This window comes from Miniopterus schreibersii (genome assembly GCF_964146895.1).
Source record: "Miniopterus schreibersii genome assembly, chromosome: 14".
NCBI lineage: Eukaryota > Metazoa > Chordata > Mammalia > Chiroptera > Miniopteridae > Miniopterus > Miniopterus schreibersii.
The window spans coordinates 41,505,410-41,520,460 of record NC_138114.1 but is presented as its reverse complement, the minus strand read 5'-3'; the positions used below and the strand labels follow the sequence as shown (position 1 = coordinate 41,520,460).

General features: G+C 53.2%; 1 protein-coding gene across 2 annotated transcripts in view; it reads right to left on the bottom strand.

Annotated features, from left to right (window-relative positions):
* NEURL1 (neuralized E3 ubiquitin protein ligase 1) overlaps window positions 1-15,051 on the bottom strand; it is a 69,236-nt gene that overhangs the window by 31,099 nt on the left and 23,086 nt on the right. Inside the window, exon 1 of one of the 2 annotated variants that reach the window (XM_081158867.1) lies at window positions 2,389-2,638. The exons of the other annotated variant lie outside the window; for it this stretch is intronic. Within the exon in view, the coding sequence (XP_081014993.1) occupies window positions 2,389-2,422 (34 nt within the window). The 5' untranslated portion in view covers window positions 2,423-2,638. Of the gene's footprint in view, window positions 1-2,388; window positions 2,639-15,051 lie in introns of those variants that run through there. 2 annotated transcript variants of the gene reach the window in all.

Here is a 15,051-nt window from a genome sequence, read left to right as displayed (position 1 = left end):
GAACAGCAGAAACACAGACAGCTGAGACATGTCCACAAACCCCCAGACACAAACAGTATGGGGTCACTGTCTGTCATCTCCCCCTCACCTCTCACTGCAACCCAAAATCTTCAGCTTGAAGCAAACCCAAATTCCAAGGCCCACAGTGAAATACAATCAGAAACCATATCACCATGTCCTCAGCAGTCAGGATGTGGGCCAAGAGCACCCCAGGAAGGAACAAAACCCCTGCACCTTCCACTTTCCCCAACTCACCACCCAGAAGGGAGGAAGCGAAGGCAGAGCCACTGGGACAGCCCGTGCACAAGACATGCACAGGTACATGCGAACGTGGGCCAGGACATGCATTCAGGGGTTCTGCTAAGGGGTTGTGTGGGTGCAGGCAGACACCCCCTCTTCACATCCCCTGACTGCCATCTCCTATTTGTGTTGATGGCAGGTGAGACAGGGGCCAGGGCTAGCTTATCAGGGACCCAGCCTAAGAACAGTGGTCCTGGCAGGGAGTGGGGGCCAAAGCCAATGGGACTTTTGATTAGCACTCGTCAAGGGGACTCAGCCTGGATGCCCAACTCCTAGAGTTCTCAGAACACCCAAGCTATCTTCCTGTCCCCAGGGGGAGAGAGAAGGAACATGACCCCGGCCTCAGATTGCCTTTCCAAGCCCTTAGGTTTTCTGCATGTTAAAAGTCCTTACATCATCTCATATAATCCTCACAATACTCCTATGAGAAGGGTTCTATTATTAACCTCATTGACAGATGAAAGAACCAAGGCTCAAGGAGACACCTGCCTTCACTACAACATTGGAGTCATAGTCCAGTGCATGAGCTCTTGATGGTCATATGCCATCTGGGGGGTCTTGGGGTTCTCACTCCCCGCTGAAGCCTATGCTCCAAGGCGGCTAGAGGACAGTGTGCTGATCCTGAGCTGTTCTGAGAGCCTCTGTCCTTCCAAGGCCACGGACTAGCCCAAGTCTGACTCCAGTGGAAAATGCCAGTCCGCCTCAGACCTTCTGCCAACAGGCCCCGCTGGGCCAGTGGGTGCTGAGAGGAGCCCCCGCTCCACAGACAGGCAGGGCCAGGGCCAGGTCAGCCCAGTCCGAGTCTCAGGCCAAGGCCCAGGCCATTGGCATTGGCCCTGGCTGGCTCCAGATAACGTGTCTTGCAGGGCCTTCCATCTGTCACTTAGCCCTCCAGGCTGGGGACAAAATTCATTTCCTTTTAAGAGAGCCAATGATTTGCTTTTCCCATGTCTTCTTCTCTTTTTCTTTTTAATTAGAAATTACCCTCTCAAAGTCCAGAGCCCAGAAGGGGGAAGCCACCTGATCACCAGTCCTGGCCATGGCTTCCCAGTCCTTCCTTCCTGGGTCTTTCCTGGGCCTTTCCTGGTTCCTTGGTGCCCACTGGACTCAGCAGATGTGGGCCACCCCCCCAATACCCTGTCTGAGGAGGAGGAGGGCATAGAAGGAAGTGTGGCAGGAGTCCCCTCACGGTCTGGCACCAGCCAGTTTTACACGAACTCCAGCTTGTGGGTCCCAGTGATGACAAAACAAGCCCCTGGGAAGGCTTTCCCTCCCGGGTCTGGTGCCACTTTGGCCTGTTAGTCCCCAGGATCATAGCATTCGAGCCAGGTGGATGAGGGGACAGGAGTTGGGACAAGCAGGAACCCTGTGAACAGGGAGCCAATGGCACTCCTCCCTTCCACCCCTTCACCTGCCTGCTGGTCTTTTCTGTCTGACCGTGGGCATGAACCCCAGGGGTCAGAAGTTCATTGACCTCCCCAGCAGAGCACACACTTTGAGAACCGAGATCAGGCAATGTGGGGAGCTGTCACTTGCAAACCCATGTGCTTAGACACCAGCTGGCACAGGTACAGACCCACAGATACCTCTGATGCACACTTATGAGCAAAGGCACACACATACACTCATGCACACTTGTGTGTGCCCACGTTTCTCCACAGCTCCACCATGGAACTCAGCACTGACCTCCATGGCCCGCATCCCAGGGCTCACAAACAGGTCCCCCCAGGTGTCAAATTGTGCTTTGCCCCAGACCTGGGAAAGGGGAGTATGGACACCCAGGACCTCACATCCCACTTGGGGGCTTGCCAGCACCCTGGGGAGATAAGAGGACATGGAGATTTTGAGGGGAGACGCAGCTGCTTGACTTTCCACTGGTTGCCAGGGAAAGCCCCCCTCTTCCTGCTCTTTCCAGCCCCCCCTTGCTTTCCTCCAACCAGTTCCTGCCACCCAAAGGAGCCCCCACAAGGAGTGAAGAGGCAGGGTGATGGCTGTGCCTTCAAGCCCCGGTGCCTCTCAGCCCCAGCCTCCCCAGGTAGCCCCCAGGCTGGGGGTGGGCGGACCCCCAGGCATCAGCTGGGGCCTTACCGTGGAGGGTGCTCCGGGTGATCTGTCCCCCCATCACGGGCAGTGGGCAGCACGGCCACCTCCGTTTGGCTAGCCTGCCTCGTCACCAAGCAGCCCTGGCTGGCAGTTCCCCTCCTCCTGCCCCCTCTCCTCCCCTGCAGTTGGCGACAGGCATGGCAGGGCTGAGCCTGCCCCTCCCTCGCCCCGGGAGCTCCCTCCCCGCACACAGTGCCTCCCAAGGCAGCCACACAGCCACACACCCCCGAGCCCTGCTCGCCGCTGCCTCCCAGCTCCCACCCCCTCCCGAGCTGCCCCCACCCGGCGCTGGTGCCGGCGCTGGGCTCTGTCATGTTTATTTGCATAAGGAGGAGGAGACTGGAGGCTTCCTGAAATAGCCGGCTCCAGAAAGCGCTGGAGATGCCCCAGCCCGAGCACACGCACACACACATGCACACACGAGCGCACACATACGAACATTCCCCGTCACGCACCTTATCGCACACACTCCGCCTCACCGTTTACCGAGGCCTTCAGCCATTCACATGTCATTATGTACCTACTACACGCAGCCATTAGGTGAGGCAATGATACCACAGTGAGCAAAACAGACACTGTTCCTGCCCTCAAGGCTTCAAGGGGCTTACAATCTGGCCAGTGGAGCTTAACAAAATCTTTTTCTAGGCTCTGTCGCAAGTGGTTTAAGAGTATTAACTCCTTTGGTCCCCATGGGCTGAATGATGGAGTCCGTACTATTGTTATTATCAAGAGGAACCATTATTATTATCTTGCAGATGAAAACACTGAGATAAAGAGGTGACCTACCTAAAGGTGGCAGGGCTGGGATGCCAACCCAGGCCGGGTGGCACCAGAATCCACACTGTTATCCCCACACCAAGCTGTCGCTTTGATCATTAACATACACAAACACACACCACTGTATACAGACCACACTACCCACCTACGCCATGTCAATGTGTATACACAAACTCAGGCTCACAGGCACTCGCAAGCATTCACCATTGTGTACGCTTAGCCACTTACTGCCCACCAGACACACACTCACTCGACATATATATGTCACAATGTACACACTCCATACACACACATTCCCACAGATCATGCAGTCTCTGGAGAAATCCTGAGACGCCAAACCTGGCACCCCACCTTCAGGAGAGACGGAAGGATGCCGACAGAAGGCAGAGGGCAGTGGGAAGGCAGGCCCCTCTAGCTCCGGGCAAGCCTACTAGGAGACCAAGGCACCGCCAAAAGAGTGGCCACCGTGCTCTGTGCGCCCACTGCACATCAGGCACAGCACACACTCTCTGATTTACACTCCAGCAGCAGGGACTGCTGTTCTATTTTACAGAAAAGAAACTGGGGGTTCTGAGAAGCTCAGGAACTTGCCTGAGGTTTACCCAGCAAGTCAGAGGCAGAGGCAGGACTCACACCCAGGTCTGTGAGACAATATCACAGCCACGGGCTCTCTACAGGACAAAGGTGGCTCCCAGGAAAATAAGACAGCTCCCTCTTCCCAGGCCCTGGCCAGCCCCCAGCTCAGATCCTTGGGGTTAGGGATCTGGGTTCCCAGGTAAAGAATGGGTGGGCGGAGGGGTGAAGGCTAGGAAGGAGCCGTGGGAAAGACAGGGGGTGCCCTCCATCAGATGGAACCCAGAGGCCTGGGCACTGTGAGGGTCTGTGCTGGGCCCTGAGCCCTCAGCTCAGGATCCTGCTGCCACCCTGGCCTGGTCTGGGGGAGAGGAATTGAGGGAAGGAGGGGAGGTGCATTGGGGCCTGATCTAGGGTCATCGGCCAAAGGGCTGGGCTGGGCAGGCCCTGGGTGGAAGTGCCCACAAGCCCAGCATACTAATCCACCTTCCAGATAAGAGGTGTGTGGGAAAATCAGGGACACACGAGGCTTCCCCTTTCTATAGTCACATGCTGGCATGTGACTCGGCACAGCCATGTGTACATGCATACACATGACCCTGATGCACAGCCCTGTTCCTCTGGGGGAAGGAGGTTAAGTCAGAGTCTTAAGGAAATAACCCAAACTCCTTTTGTGGGGTAAATAATCATAATAACAGCAAATACAAGACCTGACTATATCCTAGGCTGTTCTAAGCACATTACACATATTAACTTGTTCAGTCCTCGTGACAACCCTAAGAGATAGGTTGCATTTTTATGCTCATTCTATTCTATACATGAGGAAACAGACAAAAGGTTACTCTGGAGGCTGTTACTGCAGCAGCAGAGTCAACCTCCCTCATTCTGCCTGCCTTTTGATGCACCTGGCTGGGCCCTTCCCCACCATCCCCTCCAATGGCCAGCCTGGTCTTCCTAACCCCTCAACACTGGTCACACCTCTTCTAGGAAGCCTCCCCAGGGCCCCAAGTATACAGTAAGTCCCCCTTCTTGGAACTTGTCTCTCCTCTGAGCCGAAGCTATGCCTCTCCCAACCCCTCATCCCACTCCGCCTAGCTGTGGCACTGTCTATATGCCTAGGCTTCTCCTGGGTACATCTCAACAATTCAAGTTGACCAATATTTACTGAGCACCTACCATACGCCAAACACTAAGCACACACTGGGGAGGCACTGATGATCAGCAACAGACACATCCTGGCTCTTGTGGACTTAGGAGTCCACAGGGAAATAGACATTTATCAAGTAGTCTCACTAAGGAATATCATCATGATCCTAGAAAAGCGTTCTGAAACAAAGAAGCAAGGTTCGGGGGGGCTCGGGGTAGGCGTTCCTGAAAATCAGTGGTGACGGAGAAGCAGGCATGGCCATGTGCCCTGCAGGCAGGTTGAGGAGAGAATGCTCCAGAGAATGAGCACAACATGTGCAAAGACCCTGTAACTGGAGTGAGCCCCACACCTCAGAGACGCAAAGTTGGTATGCCTGCAGCAGGGACAGCAGGAGGATCCTGGGGAAATTTTCTGATGGCTGGCCAAGGTGGGTTAGAGACACACCATTTAGGCCTCAAAGAGCAGGGCGAAGAACCTAGCCTTTTTTCTGAGAGTAATAGGGAACCCTTGACAGGTTTCAGCAGGAAGGCAACAAGACCAGACTGCATTTCTTAAAGGTCACCATGCCATCTGGTGTGGCGAATGCATGGGAGGAAGCAAAAGGCATCAGGGAAGAAAGCAGTGGCACCCAGCAGGATCAGGCCTGTACCAACTTGCCCATGCTCTCCTCAGGCCTAGTGTCATGCCTGCCCTGAGCAGGTGCTCAGAAAATATCTCACAGATGGAACTGATAGCACAGAATTTTCCAGAAACAGGACTGGAGGGAAGTAACCAAGCAGGGATGGGGGCAGGGTGAGGGCTCAGCAAACCAAAAGTTCTTCAGTTGGGCAGCACCCTCAGTCTGGCCACAATAGTGAGAATGGAGTAGAGGACTGGATGTGGCCTGGGAAGTCCCTGGGCCTTCACGCCACCACTATGTACTGGGGCTTACCAGCAGACTGCCTTAGGTTCTGTTTTTTGTAAGCCACTTGCCCAGTTAAACAAGAAGTAGCAATGTCCTGTGTCTGAGGGGTCCCCCCATCACCTCCCCAGAGCAGTGTCCAGGCCTCTACAGATGATGTGGAAGCCAGCGCAGCACCCCCTGTTCTGTTTTATTGAGACATCACATAAAATTTCACTTGGCCAAAGAATTCTGTTACTAAAAGGGGTGAGAGCACCACAGACCTACATCACTCATTCATTCATTCATTAAGCGTTCACCGAGTGCCAACTCTGGACTCAGTGGTGAGCAAGACCCAACTTCCACCCTTCCAAAGCCAAGCAGGAGCCGTGCTGGGATCAAGGAAGGGGGCTCCTTTGGCACTGGTTGGATCATCTCAGTGTTCTTTCTGCGGAAAAGGAGAAGAATGGAAGGACACGGGAGGGATATGAAGGGTGGAAAGAATGAGAGAGAAATGTAGAATCTATAAGCAAGTGTGCAGGAGAAGCTATAAATGCCACCACTTACTGAACACTTAACTGTGGGCCAGGCACCATGCTGAGTATTTCACACACATAATCTCACCCAATCCCACAACATCCCAGAAGGATTATAATCATCCCCATCCTGCAGGCGACAGAGGGGCTCAGAGAGGTTACCATGAAGGCAAGACAAGCCAGAGTTCAATCCCAGACCTGTCTGATATTAAAACTCACACTCCAGACAGAAAAGGTCAAAGGGCAGGGGACTTCTTGTCTGTTTCCTTTTTAAGGAATCAGAAGGGTTCTATGTAAAGGCAGAATCTAGCAGTTTCCCAGGAGACAAAGAGTGACATCCCAGGGATGGAGTTTAAATGAAAGCAGGGAAGACTATGGACTGACACAGGACTGCATTTCCTGCCCATTAATAGGTGGCTCATCCTGGAAATCTTGCAGAAAGTAGACCATCCTCGAGCTGGGTGGGGACTGTAATACCCCAAAGCTTCGAGGCAGAAAACAGGGCTGGGTATGCCCCTGGGGAATTCTTGGTCTGCCAGGCTTCAGGGGGAAAAAACCCTGCCAAGCTTCAGAAAAAAACCCTCCGTTTCTGGCTAGCCCCCTGGCTGCATCTGCACTCTGGCCCATCCAAGGAACTTCTGCCCCCTTGGCTCTCTGAATCCATTCAGCTCCCAAGACCCTGCCACCACCAGGGCACCTTCTCTTCTTCCTGCCATCTCTTGTCTCCCAACCCCTTTCCTTTTTGGGGGCAGTCTTGGTCTCGGTGGTGGGCTGCCCAGCTCAACTCTCACCAAGTCCTTTCTCATCCATGCCCCCCGAGGCCGAGCGCCTGCAGCCTGCACTCTTAGAACTTAGCCTAGGGCAGAACAAACAACTGCAGAACAGAGCACGAAACAAGTCCACTGGGCAACAGAAACCACCGGAATCAGAGACTCCAAGATCTCTCAGGGAAAGTAGCCTCAAGAGAGCACTCGGTCCAACCGCTGCCTTCAGGCAGCCAAGAAGGACTGTATCCATTCTATAGGTGTAGCAAAGGAGACCCAGTAAGTTGTAGACTTTCCCACAGTCACACTGTGGGCAGAGGATAAAAAAAAAACCTGAGGACTTGAACTCAGTTTAATGACTTCTGGTACTTAGAATGACATACAGGTCAGGGCATCAGAAGGCATGGAAGACAAGACTGGACAAGGAGAGGGGATAACTTCTCTTTATAGGTGGGCAGAGGGGACTGGTATCTGGCACAGTCCATACAGGGGGGTCAGGGAAGGGAGGCGGCCCTGCTGGGGAGGAGTTGGGAGAGGGCCCCTGGTTGCTGGTGTCTTTTTCATCAATAACAAGGGCTAATTTGATTGAGCTGATGAGTCACCTGGCATATGGGGCTGAAGGCCAACCTGCCAGGCATCTTCCCTGCCCTATTAGACTGGGCCTGGCACTGGAGAATGGGGAGCAGGGGGCCCACCCCTCCAGGGCTTCCTCTCATGCTCAGAACCAGGACGCGTGGAGACTGCTGCCCAGTCTGGAAGAGAGAGGGGTGCATGGAGGAAAGGACAAAGACACAGAGAGACAGCCTCTGTGCGCTGCGCGCTGCAGGGAAACTGGAGCCAGGGAGCCCCTAGGACGTCCTCTGGGGCTGGGACAGGTGCCCCAGCAGTGACAGCTGCCAGCCGCCCAGGATGATGGGAACACAACAGGTGCAGAGGCGGGGGCGGAGACTGAAAGAGGATCTTAGAAAACAGCCTAGAGTTGGGCGCCCCTCCCAGGCTGTGGGCCCAGTGCCAAGCAGCCCTTTCTCAGACCCTCAGAGACACAGGCACACCTACTCCTGCCCCCATCCCCACCCCGGTCTGGGCCTCAGGGCCATCCTCGCCAGTCAGGACTAGACAGGGGTCATCATCCACGCCAGGCAAAAAGACAGAACAAGGAAGAAACCAGGTTTCGACTCCCAGGACTAAGTGTGCCAGATGGAGCCCGCACCCGCAGAGAGAGCCCCTAGCTGGAAGCAAACATTTGCCTGTGATAAGATCTGTGTCTCTGGCCAGGATGGATGTGCCCACCCCACCCTTGTGGAGCTTGGGAGCTCCCGTCTGGAGGTTAGACAGGCAAGCTCTACTGTCACGTGACTGGGCAAGCTACCGAGCTTCTCTGAGGCCCAGGGCCTGGCTCGACAAGTAATAGTAACTGTCGCTGTCAATGTTGTTGTCCAGAAAACAGAGAACTTGGGAACCCAGGTAGAACCTTGAGGAGCTAAGATCCTGCCCCTACCTCAGAGAGGAGTGACTTAGGATCCAGGATATGAGTACAGCACCAAGGATAAATGTTGCGCCAAGGAGAAGGAAGGGGGGGCCGGCTTTCAGAGATGATGAGCCTCTCATCACTATGCTGGCACCATTTGCTCAGCACCGCTTACCCTGCACCAGTCACTGTTCTGGGCTTTGCACGTATTGTCCCACGTACGCCTTATATGCAAATCCCTTCCAGAGTGCAGGGTAACAGCAGGTTCTTCCAAGGAAGCAGACCAAACATTGCCCCTTGTCACCTGGTCAGTGCTCTGTTTTTGTTTGGGGGTAGACTGAATTTTAAACTTGAAGCCAGCCCTTGATTCAACAGTCACAAGTGATAAATGACCTAAATCATAACCTTGCTGAAGAGAGTCAGGCAGGGTGGACAGTGAGATATTTGGGGGTGAGGGGAGGTAGGGAGATGAGGAGACCCAAGGTGATGCAGGGGATAGGACATGAGCCTCGTCCATCACCCATCGGAGAGGAGTAAACACTCCACCAATCCTGCTGAGCCTGCCCAGATTAGGAGAGAAGCTGGCAGCTGAGAGCAGGTTAAATCCCTCCTCTGCAGGCAGAGACCACCTCCCCCAACCCCATACATATCAATCTCGCTCTCTGTTACACACACGCACACATACACACACACCCCTTTAGGCTCCATGGCTCTGCCAGGACTCCTGGTGCTCACCCCTTCTGGTGCCCAGGCCCCAGCCAGCCAACCACCCCCAGGTTGGGAGCCCCCCCCCCATTGAGTCCTCCCACCTCTGAGGGGTTGGCTTCCTCAGGCTCTCCAGCTTCCTCACCCTCTCAGGTCTGGCTTACTGAGGGATGGCGGAGCCCAGGGCGAGCTGACTTGCCTCCCACCTCTGCTCCCCGGCCCTGCCTCCTGCCCCACTGCTGAGGCCTCTCATTCCAACGCTCTGGCTCCAACATTGGACATTAGAGGACACAAGAGAGCGAAGGTGCCGTTCCCTATAGGGCCAGACCCTAGGGCCACTGGCAGCCACACCCCAGTGACCTGACAGCCCCATCTACTATGCATTGCCACCTTTAGAGTGTATCTACACAGGCGCTGCCTACGTGGTGGTTAAGAGCAGGCTCTCGAGTCACATGACTGGGTTCAAATCCAGGTTCTAACACTTAGTCGGTGTCTGTTTTCTCTTCTGAAAAATGGGCCTGATGATAGTGCAAGGGGATGGAATGACTTCACACGTGAGATGTTCTCAGACAGTATAGGACACAGGAATTGCCATGTCCTCGGTAGTGCTGTTGATGAGACACAGTCCTGAACTCGATCCAGAGGCCCTGGCATTACCCAAGCTCCGGGAGTGAGAGCTTCCCACCATGCACGTGTCCAAGGGGCAAGGGGCATTAATGCAGTGGGGTGCCAGCCACAACAGGCCCTGAGACACAGATCTAAACAAGCTCTGAAAAGACAAAGGGGATGGCAGGTCCTTTTCAGGAGCGGGGGGCTCAGCTTGGCTCTGAAACAGGAGCTTCTGTTCTCGTAGAGCAAAAGTGACTGACTGACGTGAGGTCCACCACTGAACTATGCCAGCTCTGTGCCCACCACCAGGGGCTGTGACCTGGAGCACAGTGAACAACGGCCATGGTGGCTATAGAGTCGAGGGTAGGACACCCCCACCACCGAGGCACAGAGGCACCTATGAGTACTGGGGTCCATTCAGGGCCTCTCAGGAGAAGCCAGTGGTTTTCATGACCACTGAGCTGATGGAAGAACTCTGTCCCCTACCACTACACCTCCAGCCCTAGGCCTGGACAGAGTCCCTGAGCCCAACCCCAGACAATTGCACATCACATCATCAGGAAGCCCCACAAACAGGGGCTCTTAGTCCCTAAAGGCCTGGGCACCATGAACATGTGGCTGGGCTCAGTGGTGGCCTCCTCTCCCTCTGGAGCCAGAATTCAGGTGTGGCTGACTGAAGGTGGCTGTTGGGACTGAGGTCCTCCTGCCCAAAGGACAGCCCAAGTTGGACAGCCACCACAGGGTGAATGCAGTGACAGAAAACCCATTTTCCTCCCTGCAGTTGTCCCATCTCCCAATTTGCAGGTTCATCCATTGCTCCCATCTTTCTTTCCTGTCCCTCCAGCAACATAATCTCAGGCTCATCCCCAACAATGCCACACCCTTCTGGATGACTTTGTCCCTTCTGTGCTCGTTCCAGCTGCTGGAGTCCAGGGTCAGGCAAGCTACCAGAGACCCCAGCAATGCACAAGGTAAACTCTCCAACATCAAAGTTCAAAGGACAAAGCTTTTCCTGGAGTTAGGACTCCTGGGTTCTAGGCAGGTCCTGTGGCTGGTAGTCAAACTCAGCCAAGGTGTGGGAAGGTCTGTGGGAGCCTGTTTGGGTTTGGGGAGACTCAGGAAGGGCAGTTTCTTTTAATGTCTGCATAAGTTCCTCCCCCTTGGCGGGAAGGGGGAGGTGGTTAGGGCTCCAGGAAGTGGATTAATGCAGCTCCTGTGTTGGAGCTGGGATAGGCAAATAGAAGCAGGAATTTCTCCCCAGGGCAACCCCTCCCGGTCTAAAACAAATGCCCTACCCCTCACAACCTCAGCCCTGCTCAAACAAACTTACTTTTCCTGCCCAGAGGAGAGCTCTGTTCTCAGCCCCAATTAAGACAGATGGGCCACATTCGCCTTTGTGTGGGGGTCTATTGTTCCTAGTCATGACGCCACCTCCCTAATTTGCTGTGCAACCTTGGGCAAGTCATTTTCATCTGTGGGCCACAGTTCTGACATCTATAAAATGGAGGCATTGAACTCATGCACCTTTAGCTCCGAACCAGGTGCTTCCTGAACCAGGGATGTGGAGGGGAGTCACTTGGGGAGAGGCAATCAGGAATTCCTGCACTGTCTGAAGCAGCAGGCCTTCCTTCCCCTTACCCACCAAGGTCTGGTGGAAAACCAAGGATGAGCCAGGTGCTCTTAGCTGGGGATCACGGCTTCACCATGCTCTTCCCGACCCACCCAGCGTGGGCGTCACGGCAAGGTTCCACAGCCTGGCTTATGCCCCAAGTGCTACTAGCCAGGCCAGAAGTCTGGTGTCAGCCTGGATTCTCCCATCTGAGCAGTCACTGTGTCCTTCTCAAACCCATCCCCTGGCTACTCCCACCGTTCAGGCCACCAGCATCATCCTGATCTGGACAATTCTTCCAACGTCCTTTGGCCTCCCGTGCTCCTGCCTCAGGGCTGCAGGCTGACCTGTCAGCCTGACAAATCGGACTGGGTCACTGCCCAGCTCAGATATCCTCTGAGGTCTTCTGTGAACTGGTCTTAGCCCAGGTGTCTGGCCTCACCTACAACCCCAGGTAACGACACTTCATGCCCATGACCCACGTATGTCCCAGGACATGGTCACATCGCACATGTCCACGACTCTTTGAACACTGTTCCTCTACCTGGAATGCCCTCCCCCAACACTGGTTCCTCAAAAACTCCTACCTCACCTTCATTGTTCAGCTCGGAGGCATCTTTCTGAGATCATCCCAATGCCCAAGGCAGACTAGACCTTCCTTCTCCAAGGCACGTCCAACCGTTTGTGCAGCCCCAGCCCTGCAGTGATGATAAGGGTCCCTTTCCCATACTGGAAGCAGCCTGAGGGCAGACGACGTCTTTTTAGCTCCAGATCCCCAGCGCAGGCACTGGGTAGTGCTCAAAGCATATTTTATGAAGGAAGCAAGAAAAGGAGAGAGAAGATGGGAGGAAGAGGCCAGGGCTGATGGCAGGTGGCCTTTACTTGGCCCCCATCTGCCCCTTCTCCAGGCTCCAGGCCTCAGACCCGAGGGTACCCTCCCAGCCATGATGCCTCAGGTCCCTGTGGACTCAGTGGTACCCAAAGGCAATGGACTACCTCAACCATGACCTCACAGCCCCCCCGGGGGGTCTCCTTGTTCCCCCAGTACTATTGGCAGCACCAGCCAATGCTCACTCAGGTAGAAACGGCCAAGAAGCCAAGCAGCCAGGTGTGTCCTGGAACACTGAGGAACTACAGCCTTATCTGACCATCTTCTTTGGAGTCAATGGGAGAGCATCCACCAGCCCCCAACAGTGCAGGGCAAGGAGATTGAAATGCTGAAAACCTGAGCCTGGCTCCCTCCCAGCCTCTCCAAGATCAAGGCAGCAGGGGGAAGGCCCCTCCAACTCATCTGCATAAACCATTTATAGCAACACATTCAAATCCACGTCATCCAAGGAGAAAAAAGCACATTGCAATTGCCTGTGGCTTCCTAGTCTGTCGTTTTTCCTTCTCTTTCATTTTTTATTTTAATGGCATGAAGCTGTGCTCAGGAGAACTCTCTACCCTGGCTGCTCCTGGCAGCACAGAAGCTAAATTTTCCCTCCAAGTTGAACGATGAGGAGAAGCTATCCTTCGGGTGTCAGTGACTTTCAGTTTGCAAAGTCTACAAGCATCCAAGAGCTCATTCAGTCTCCCCAGGAACTGCAGGAGGGAGCTACTGCCAGCCCTCATTTACAGATGAGAAAACCAAGATTCAAAGAGGCGAAGTGACTTGCCAACATCACACAAAACTAGTAGGTGACAGTAATGGACATGTGGCTGACTTCCAGCATCTGTTCTACTCCAGGATGATAGTGGTTCTCTACCTTGGCTGCACATGAGCATCACCTAAGGAGGTTATAAAACTACAGATGCCCAGGTCCCCTCCAGGCCAATTAATACAGAAACTTCGAGGGAGGGGGGCAGGCCTGGGTGCTTCTAAAGGCTCTCCAGGCGGTTCTAATGTGCAGTCAAGGCTGCCATCCTCCCATAGAGCCCAACCACAAAGGTTCTATTCCCCTGGCCAGTGCTTGGGTCAACAGTGGCCATGTGACCCACTTCCAGCCAATGAGGCCTAGTGGGAAATCTGCAGAGACCCCTTGCTCCTGAGAAAGCAGCACAAGAAAGAAGCTGTTTTTCCTTTAGATATTGTTGTGTCCAGTTGAGATTCCATGTCACCACCAGTCCAGAAGAAAGGAAAACCAAATAACAATAACAAGCGAGCCAATGAGAAAAGGAAATCCTGCCATTTGCAACGACTTGGATGAACCTTGAAGGCGTTCTGCAGAGAAAGGCAAATACCATATTGTATGTCCATATCATGGAATACCACTAAGCAATAAAAAGGAATGAGCTATTAATAAAACATACCACAACATGAGTGACTCTCAAAATAAGTATACTGAGCAGAAGAAGCCAGAGGAAAAGAGAGAGGACATTCTGGTTGATTCCATTTATACAGAATTGTAAAACTGCAAGCTAACCCACAGTGAAAGAAAGCAGATCAGTGGTTGCTTGAGTGTGGGGGTGGGGAAGGAGGAGTAGGAGAGAGGGATTACTAAAGGCAAAAGGAAATTTTGCTGGAGATGTAGATGTTCATTAACTTGATGGTGCTGATAGTTTCCCAGATGTATACATAGGGCGAAACACATCAAATGTCCATTATAAATTGTGCCGTATACTGTATGTCATTTATAAAAAACAGCTGGATAAAGCTGTTTTTAAAAAAAAATCGTCTAGAGACTGTGTTCACCCTGCCACCACCACCATCTCCTCGAGGGCTTCGGATGCCTTCAGACGCCAGAGGACAGGATAACCCTGGTCACCACGTCACTGAGTCTTTCCCTTGGGAGAGGGGCAAGGCCAAAGGGGGTCCAAGTGCTTCAGGAACTCGGCCAACTCCTTTGAGGCCATTGGGTTAAACCACGGAAATGGGAACAAAATCGTACAGGTGTCCCTCACTTCATCTTAACTTGGTGGACTCCTGACTATAGAGTGTTTTTTGTTTAAAAAACAACAACAACAAAACTTGGGACTTTTCAAGGTTATTTAAAAGATATTCAAAAGACCAGCCTCACTTATTGAGCAAGGAGAGCTACGTGTTCATTAATGGGTGTGTGGGCGTGCAGTGTCTTACAGGAATTTAAACTCTACCTTAGAAGGCAATGTATGTACAAAGCCATGGACAATGGTCCTTTTACCCAAGTAAAATGTAAATGAGATCCTGCAAGGATTGAGTTTGGCTATCTCTTCGAAATTCTGTTTCTGATGTAGGTCCAACTCACTTGTATTTTTAAAATAAGTTTTATTAGACAGCAGGGGAGGGGGTATGTTTACACTTTGGGGAGTAGGGATACTTTACATGGAGACTCTTGTCTTCTCATCCCAACTGGAACGTGGGTTTTGGTGGGGAGTTCCTAGCAACAGACTGCTCTGTGCAATGGGCCAGTGACTGGTCTTGAATTGTAGTCCTATTCCATTGGCATTGACCTATTTTGATCTTACGAGCTTTTGGCTGGAAAGCTGACTGATCCAAGGAATTACAAAAACTCCTTATTAACAAAGGCATTTATCCAACAAAGATTTATGGAGTGCCTGCTTGGTGCCAGGCACTGGGCACAGAGTGGTGACCAAGAAGGAAATGGTTCCTGTGCCATGT